The following is an 8,547-nucleotide window of genomic DNA, read 5'->3' as shown; positions in this document are numbered from 1 at the left end:
AAAGCAGTTTGCAATGAAGGATTGGAGTGTTGCTAAACAAATCCTTGGGATGAGAATCATCAGGGACAGGACCAATAGTACACTGAAGATTTCACAGACAGAATATGTGAAGAAGATTCTCAGCAGATTTAGCATGAATGAAGCTAAGTCAGTGAGCACACCTTTGGGGAGTCACTTTAGACTAACCAAGGATCAGTCATCGAAGACGGATCAAGAGAAAGCATACATGAACAAGGTACCTTATGCCTCAGCTATCGGAAGTCTAATGTATGCAATGGTCTGTCTAGACCGGATATTGCACATGCAGTAGGAGTTGTGAGCAGGTACATGAGTAATCCAGGGAAGCAGCATTGGGAGGCAGTCAAGTGGATTTTGCGATATCTGAGAGGAACTTCAGATATGTCCCTTTGCTTCACAGGTGCAGAATTGAAGCTGCAAGGCTACGTGGATGCTGATCTAGCGGGTGATGTTGATAGCAGGAAAAGTACTACAGGGTTTGTATATACTCTAGGAGGTACTGCTGTGTGTTGGACCTCAAGGTTTCAGAAAATTGTAGCCCTTTCCATTACAGAGGCGGAGTATGTGGCCGTGACAGAAGCTGGAAAGGAGATGGTTTGGCTACAAGGTTTTTTGGATGAGTTGGGAAAGAAGAATGAGAAGGGCGTTCTACACAGTGATAGTCAGAGTGCCATTTTTCTTGCGAAGAACCCAGCGTATCATTCAAGAACAAAGCATATACAGTTGAGGTATCACTTCATTCGATCTCTTCTTGAAAGTGGACAATTGTTACTTGAGAAGATTTGTGGAACTGAGAATCCAGCAGACATGTTGACAAAAGGTGTGACTATTGAGAAACTGAAGCTGTGCGCAGCTTCAGTTGGTCTTCGAGCTTGAAGATAGGTGGAGGAGACATTCGGAGGAGATTTACTGTGTTGCGACTTGGTAGAATTCAAGTCAAGTGGGAGATTGTTATGCATGCCTTGAAAGTTATGGTGGGACCTAACCGGTTTTGGTTTGTTTACAAGTTTGTCTTGTACTTGGATTCCTTCTCCTAGTTGGAGTTGGAATGCTTGTCCCACACTTATTGGAATTCCTCTTGGCTCTTGGTGATTTCCACCGACTTTGCCTAGTATATAAAGGCATAAGCTCTTTATGTTTTTGTGTGCCAAAAAGCAATTGAGAGAAAGAAAAGGTGAGAGCAAGAAAAGAGAGAGTTTGTTTTTCCCTTTTTGTTATTATTCTCCTTTGGGCAAAGTGAGAATTGGGTGTATTTGGGGCTTTGGGTTTGAGTAGTTTTCTCACCCTGTTACTCTCTTATACTCATCTTTTGATAGTGAATTTTCTCTGGGTCGTCTCCGCCAGTGGATATAGGCTTGTTAAGCCGAACCACTTAAATCTTTGTGTCGTGTGTGATTGCTTATCTTTATTATTCCGTATTCTTTTATTTTTCACATCTCACGGGTCTTGGAAAATATGATTAATTTCCTAACAAAATTGACCAGTGCTGAGACTGAAAATGCTGTTGGCGTTGCATGTTCCAGATTCCAAACTTTCCTGATCTAACCATCCTCAATCAACATCGCCTTTTTTACAGTGTTCTTATTTTATAATTTCTAAAGAATATCTGTTTGAGAAAACAAAAGTGCCAAACAGTCCTGGACCCTTCCACTCAATGTGGTCTGAACCTAATCCCTACCATTATCACAGTAACAGTGATCTGCTGATTCTGCTCAGTATTGGAGTTATACTGTTTGCCTATAAAAGGGCCGGGAAGAGCTCCCACGACACAGCTAATTAAGGAACTTCTTTGTTAATTTCCTACTTTTCTCTTTTCTGCAGTGCGTGCTCTTTTCCCTTCTGAAAACTTGAGACGTGGGAAATGGTTGGTGTTGAGTTAATTTCGACTAAGTTTCTTGCATAGTTTTGTCAGTGGCAGTTGGAAGCTTTTCTTCTTCTCTACTTAACAATGTTTTGGGAATATTTGTGTGTCTCTCTCAGGAGGGGAACATGACTTGGACGGTAGCTGATGCTGTGGACTACAAGGGTTTCCCTGCTGACAGATCTAAAACTGGCGGATGGGTGCCTGCTGCTCTTATTCTAGGTTTGTTTTAAGGTTTCCCCTCAGGTGTTGTCTCTCTGATGCATTGTTTTCTCACTCCCCCTCTCTTTTCTTAATGACAACGCATGCATTTCTTCCTATATATAACATTCCTAGAGGCTAGAGTTAGCTATTAAGTGCATTTCTTCAAATAATTAATTAACTTGGTATTTTACATGTTAAAAGGCTTCATTAATTATCAGAAAAAATAATGTTATAGGTATAGTGAAGTAATTACATATAGATTATAAGTTGAATTTACGTCCATTTAATACATAGAAAATACATTTTATTTGGTGCTATTCAGAGATGAAAGGCATAATTAGTTCATATATATGCTTGTTATACAATTGGACATCATCAAACTCTAGATGCTAATGGATATTTTTTATTTTTATTTTTTATTATTAATTGCTTCTATCAGAAATGAATCCATAAGTAGGTAGTTCATGCAAAGTTAACGGAAAGACTGAGTATATATTCAGGTTAATTTAACATATACTTTATAAAAAGCACAATAATTTAGATACCAAAATCATATTTTAATCTATATATTTCCAATTCTGATAATATTTCATGCCACTTTCTCTCTTGAATGATGGGACGAAACCAAAATCATATTTTCACCCATATAATATTTTCCTATATGCAGTTAGTTAAATTGCTGTCACTTTCTCTTGATCAATGAAATTCTATATGTGGGTTTACTTAGGCTCAACTGAGGGAGCTAGATATATAAGCACCTTTCCCCCCACCTTGCTTTATTCAATGATTATACCTCCACCATTGGCAAAAGATAAAAAAGCTTTAATTTACTTATTCTTACTATTGTGTACTTTTACCTTTTCAATAGTAATTTATTTATTAGGTAGCATCAAATTTAATCATACTACTCTGTTTTGTTGTGAGTCGTGGCAAAACTTTTTCCCTACCATTTCTTGTGTGTTGAAATTAAGTACTTGAACTTAAGGCCATATAAATCTTACTTTAATCAAGAAATCGATCACTTATAAAATATGTAAAGCTACTCATTGCTAATTAAATTTGTACAGTTGTTGAAGTGTGTGAGAGGCTGTCAACAATGGGAATAGCAGTAAACCTAGTGACCTACTTGATTGGAACAATGCATCTGCCTAGTTTCACTTCGGCCAATATCGTTACAGACTTTATGGGCACATCATTTCTCCTGTGTTTGCTTGGAGGCTTTCTTGCTGATTCTTTCCTCGGCAGATACATGACTATTGCCATCTTTGCTGCAATACAAGCTCTCGTAAGTTTTAATTAGCTAGACGGGAGCTAGTGTTATTGCAATTTTTATTATAAATTTCTTTACAAATTGACGTGGGGTTTCATAATTTGTGGTAAAAATTGTAGTAAACTAAACATTTTTCTCGGGTCCTGTTTGTTTTGGCGTAAAACAGTTTTTGCTGAAAAATGTTTTCAGCTGAAATAACCTTTTAAGAAAGTGATTATAGCTAAAAAATTTTCTAACGTTTGACTCGTATGGAAAATCATTAGCAAATATTTCTCATATTTTCATATAATCTAAGGAGCTGCGAAAAAGAGAGATATGACGACGATGAGTTGCAGAGGAAGAGCGTGTAAAAATAAAAAGCCTTTAGAGGTGAGATTGAGATCTAGTGTAATTGTCTGCCCATATTGCTTGCAATTTAAAAAGACAAATGTAATAGGATCCTTGTGGGGCTCACTTTCCTGAGTTGGTGTTCAAGTAGCCCGGGGTAGGCCTCATAAGCGGACCTCTGATAATAACCTGCTCAACGGGGGGAGAGACCCCAGCAAAAAATGGTACGTTTACACAGATGAGAAGCGTAAACCATTTTACGCTTCATGAAAGTTATTTTATTTTATTTTTTTAATCAAAACGGTAGGCGGGTATCCTTAGTTAACTAGAAATATTTTCAGATTAACCAATATTTTACGCATACCAATTCTACCAAAAAAAATAAAAAATAAAAACTTTATCCAAAAAATTTTTTATGCCTAAATAAAGAGGAATATAATTCGTACTATACCATGTTTTTCTGTTATGTTACTCATATTTATCGCTTCCAAGGTGGTGTCAATTATATATTATGATGAGGATGGTGATTCAGGGCACTGGCGGATTAGCAATAGCAACAAAACTGCCACAGCTACGCCCACCTCCCTGCGGAGCAACCGCCGCTCACTGCAAACAAGCCAGCGGCTTCCAACTGGGAATTCTATACGTGGCTCTATATCTCATCGCATTAGGGACCGGCGGCCTAAAATCAAGCGTATCGGGATTTGGAACCGACCAGTTCGACGAGAAAGACGAGAAGGAGAAGGCTCAGATGGCCTTCTTCTTCAACAGGTTCTTCTTCTTCATTAGCATCGGAACTTTGACGGCGGTCACGGTGCTCGTCTATTTGCAAGACGAAGTGGGTCGGAGCTGGGCGTACGGAATATGCTCCGTTTCCATGTCCATAGCGATCATCGTCTTCTTATCTGGGACTAAAAGATACAGATACAAGAAGAGTTTGGGAAGCCCCGTTGTTCATATTCTCCAAGTTTTTGTTGCTGCTACAAGGAAGAGGAAGATGGACCTTCCTTTTCATTTTGGCTCAATGTACGAGGATTCTCCCGAGGCTTCAAGAATTGACCACACGGAGCAGTTCCGGTAACTTTAGTTTTTATTTATTTATTTATTAATATATTTTTTTAACCATTCCTCATATGCGTTTTTGTAATTATTTTCTTGAAGTTTAAAAATTTATGAAAAAATTACAGTTTACTCCCTTAAAATTGACAGCATTTTTCAATTCGAAACCAAAGTTTCAATTTTTGCAATCCACCTCCACAAAGTTAAGAGCCACCCCGAATTTTTTTATTTTATTTTTAAATTTTTTTATAAAAAATAAAAATTAGGGGTAATATAGAAAGTTTTGGATACAATTAGTCAAATTGCAAAAAAATGAAACTTGGGGGGGGGGTGGATTGCAAAAATTAAAACTTTGGTATTCGAATTGAAAAATGCTGTCAACTTTCAGGGGGTAAACTGTAATTTTCCCAAAATTTATAATGTCGATATCTCAAAAATATTTTCTTTTAATTTCACTTTTTTTTTTTTTGAGAAATGATATTTATATGATTGTCATACAACTATAATGATGTGACAATGTATATACACTGTCGCATCATATATATATATTTGTTGACATGTTCACACAAGAGGGGGAGAGGAGATTCGAACTAGTGACCTCCGCTTCATAAGACGTGGTCTCTAGCCGATTGAGTTACCCATTGGGGACAGATGTGACAGTGTATATTAGTTGTTGATTTTTATTTTTACAAGTCCTTGTTGATCCAAATTAATGTTGATTTTCATTGCTATACATAGTTGTATCACAGTGGTACCAGAGTAAATAGCCATTTTTTTTTTTTTTGGTTTGTTAAAATGCTCAAAAGGACCTTTTTTTCTTTTTATAAAAAAAGAAATAAAATTGTAACGTCAATATCTCCAGAATTTTCCCTTTTAATTTCACCATTAAAAAAAAAAAAAAACTAAAAATTCCTAAAAAGATTTGCAATATTGGTATCTCTAGAATTTTTCTTTTTAATTTCACTATTTTTTTTTGTTGTTGTTAAAATGCTCAAAATACTCCGGTTTAGAAAGAAAAGAAAAAAAAAAAACTAAAAGTTCATAACATTGAACGTTTTTGGCATATTAACTAAAAATGAAATTAAAGGGAAAAATTCTTGGAATATCACATTATGAATTTTTAAACTTCGAAGTATGATTGCAAAAGCGCCTATAGTGGTTTTTCCTTCTAATATTTTAGTGTCTTTTATAATATTCCAAAATCTTAACGGATATTAATTTTCCTTGTCATTTTAGTGTGTTGGACAAGGCAGCGATTGTTGCGGAAGGTGACTATGAGAAGGATGGCGGTGGTGCTCCAAATCCATGGAAGCTATGCTCTGTGACGAGGGTGGAGGAGGTGAAAATGATGATAAGACTACTACCAATATGGGCGACGACCATCATATTCTGGACAACATACGCGCAGATGATCACCTTCTCAGTTGAGCAAGCATCGAGCATGGAAAGATCGATTGGGAATTTTCAAATTCCAGCAGGCTCGCTTACTGTCTTCTTTGTTGCTGCCATAATGATCACTTTGGCTATTTATGATCGTCTCATCATGCCTCCATGGAAGGCATTGACAGGGAAACCAGGTATAAATGTTTCATTTAAGAAGCCACCTGCAGTAATAATCTCCATTAATTTATAGATTACTTGATTTCCACATGGTCTCTCAAGTCTCCAGTGAGATATATATATATATATATTCTATTTGAACATATATATACATTATGCATGTGCAAATTTGATCCTACCTCTCATGGGGGTAAAATGGTTCGATAGCACTCACGTTCGAATGAGAGTGCGATCAATAAGTTAGGAAGTCAACACTGAATAGGCCGATTGCACCCACGTTCGAATATGAGTGCGATCTGTACATTTGGGAGTCAAAGCTAGCTATGATGGGGAGATAAGTGATTTGAGAGTTTTTATTATGAGTACATTAATATACATATTTGAACATCACTCTAGCTTAAAAGGGCTTGGGTTCACTTAGATATCTTAACTACTATTTTTTCTTTATATGTTCATAATGTGAAACTCAATACTCACAAGCGCACTCACAATAAGATGCTGTACTGTTTGATTGCAATCACGTTCGAACGGCAACAGTTCCATAGTAATAGGTTGCATGTGTTTCCTTCTCAAAAGGATTCACTTTCTTTTGAAGTTTAATTTTTCATCTTTAGGGGCTGTAGGTTGATGCAATAATAAGACAAATGGATGTATTGCAAAATTAGTTTTGGAGAATGAAATTTGAATCTTAGTGGGAATCATCGAGTATTCTTTTTCTTTTCAAAGCTATTTGATAGCTTGTTTATTTTATATAATTTTCAGAAGTCTTCAGTAAATCAATTTGACTTTATGTTCCACTACAATATATACATGAACTTATGCATGTGGAGACATAATGGGTATATGCATGAATATGCATGCATGTATGTTCAGGCTAAGTATAACTTGTCTATTATTATTATCAATTAAAACTATTGCTCTTTGAAAGCATTTTCTCTTGCTCATATGAATATTCAAGGCTCTCTCTTCAGCAGGTTTTACGAATCTTCAGAGGATGGCAATAGGACTAGGCCTGTCAGTTTTTGGAATGGCAGCCGCCGTCCTCTGTGAGAGAAAGCGGTTGGCGGTGGCAAAAGCCGCGGGCAGCAGAGCCACTTTGCCTATAAGCGTCTTCTTCTTAATCCCACAGTTTGTGTTGGTGGGTTCTGGCGAAGCCTTCATATACACTGGGCAGCTAGATTTTTTCATAACCGGATCACCAAAAGGAATGAAAACCATGAGCACCGGTCTCTTCCTGACAACGTTGTCGCTTGGTTTCTTTGTCAGTAGTTTCTTGGTGTCGGTCGTGAAGAGGGTGACTGGAAGCAAGGATGGGCATGGATGGGTGGCAGACAACATCAATAATGGGAGGCTTGATTGTTTCTATGGACTCCTAGCTGTACTTGGCATCATAAATTTTGTAGCATTTCTTTTTTGTGCGGCATGGTACAAGGCATCCAAGCCTAAATCTTCTTTGCAGATGGGGAATATTGTTTAGGGGGAGGAGAAGTGCTAGTGAGTCATTAGGGTTAAGCATGTTATGGCTCTGCTTTTGTAGTTAATATTGTACATTAAGGAATGGCCTGGGTTTTGTTTCTTTTCTCTTTCTTGCAAGTAATATTGTATATCAATATAGTAGTTTGAGATTAATTGGGAAAATTGCATTGTACAAAATGTTCACCCGATATGTAATTTGACCTTCCATATTTAAAAATTTGCAATGTACCTTAATAAAGAAAAAAAAAATTGCAATGTAACCACTCCGTTAACTATTTTCTTTTAATTTGAAGGAAAATTGCTCACGTGCGAGGTACGTGTATTTTTTTTTTGTCTAAAATTTTCAAAAGTGCCCCTATGTGTTTTTAGAAATTCTAAAAATGCTCCAAATTCAATATACCAAATTAGAAAAGAAAAGAAAAGAAAAAAAATTGGGGTTGGTTTCGGCCACCCCATGGCCAAAGGGGTGGTGGCGGCCACCCCCAAATTTTTTTATTTAATTTTTTTAATTTTTTAATTTTTTTTTTATAATTTATAATTTATAATTTTTTTTTTTAAATAGGGACAATTAAGTATTTTTCATTATTTTCGCTTAGGGACGATTCCCAATTCATTTTCCAAACAGGGACGATTCCCTATTTGGAATAGTGTGAGATTCTCTTAACCGCAACTTTGGTCTTCGAATTTGGAAGCGTCCCTTTGTAAACTTGACCGAATCTGCCATGCCTGAGTAGCTCTTTGTCTTTGAAGCCATTGGTTGCTTTCTTCAGTT

At 36.6% G+C, this 8,547-nt stretch overlaps 1 protein-coding gene across 1 annotated transcript; it reads left to right on the top strand.

The window, feature by feature from the left end:
* The first annotated feature begins 2,004 nt into the window (after positions 1–2,004).
* LOC132165157 (protein NRT1/ PTR FAMILY 6.2) lies at positions 2,005–7,776 on the top strand. The gene is made up of 5 exons (XM_059575650.1): positions 2,005–2,101; positions 3,151–3,368; positions 4,213–4,757; positions 5,976–6,316; positions 7,274–7,776. The coding sequence occupies exons 1-5, from the start codon at positions 2,008–2,010 to the stop codon at positions 7,774–7,776; spliced, it is 1,701 nt and encodes a 566-aa protein (XP_059431633.1). The 5' UTR covers positions 2,005–2,007.
* Positions 7,777–8,547: the final 771 nt, after the last annotated feature.

This window comes from Corylus avellana, chromosome ca11, assembly GCF_901000735.1.
Source record: "Corylus avellana chromosome ca11, CavTom2PMs-1.0".
In the NCBI taxonomy this organism is placed as follows: Eukaryota; Viridiplantae; Streptophyta; class Magnoliopsida; order Fagales; family Betulaceae; genus Corylus; species Corylus avellana.
The sequence above is the reverse complement of the archived record's forward strand: the minus strand, read 5'-3'. Positions and strand labels throughout refer to the sequence as shown.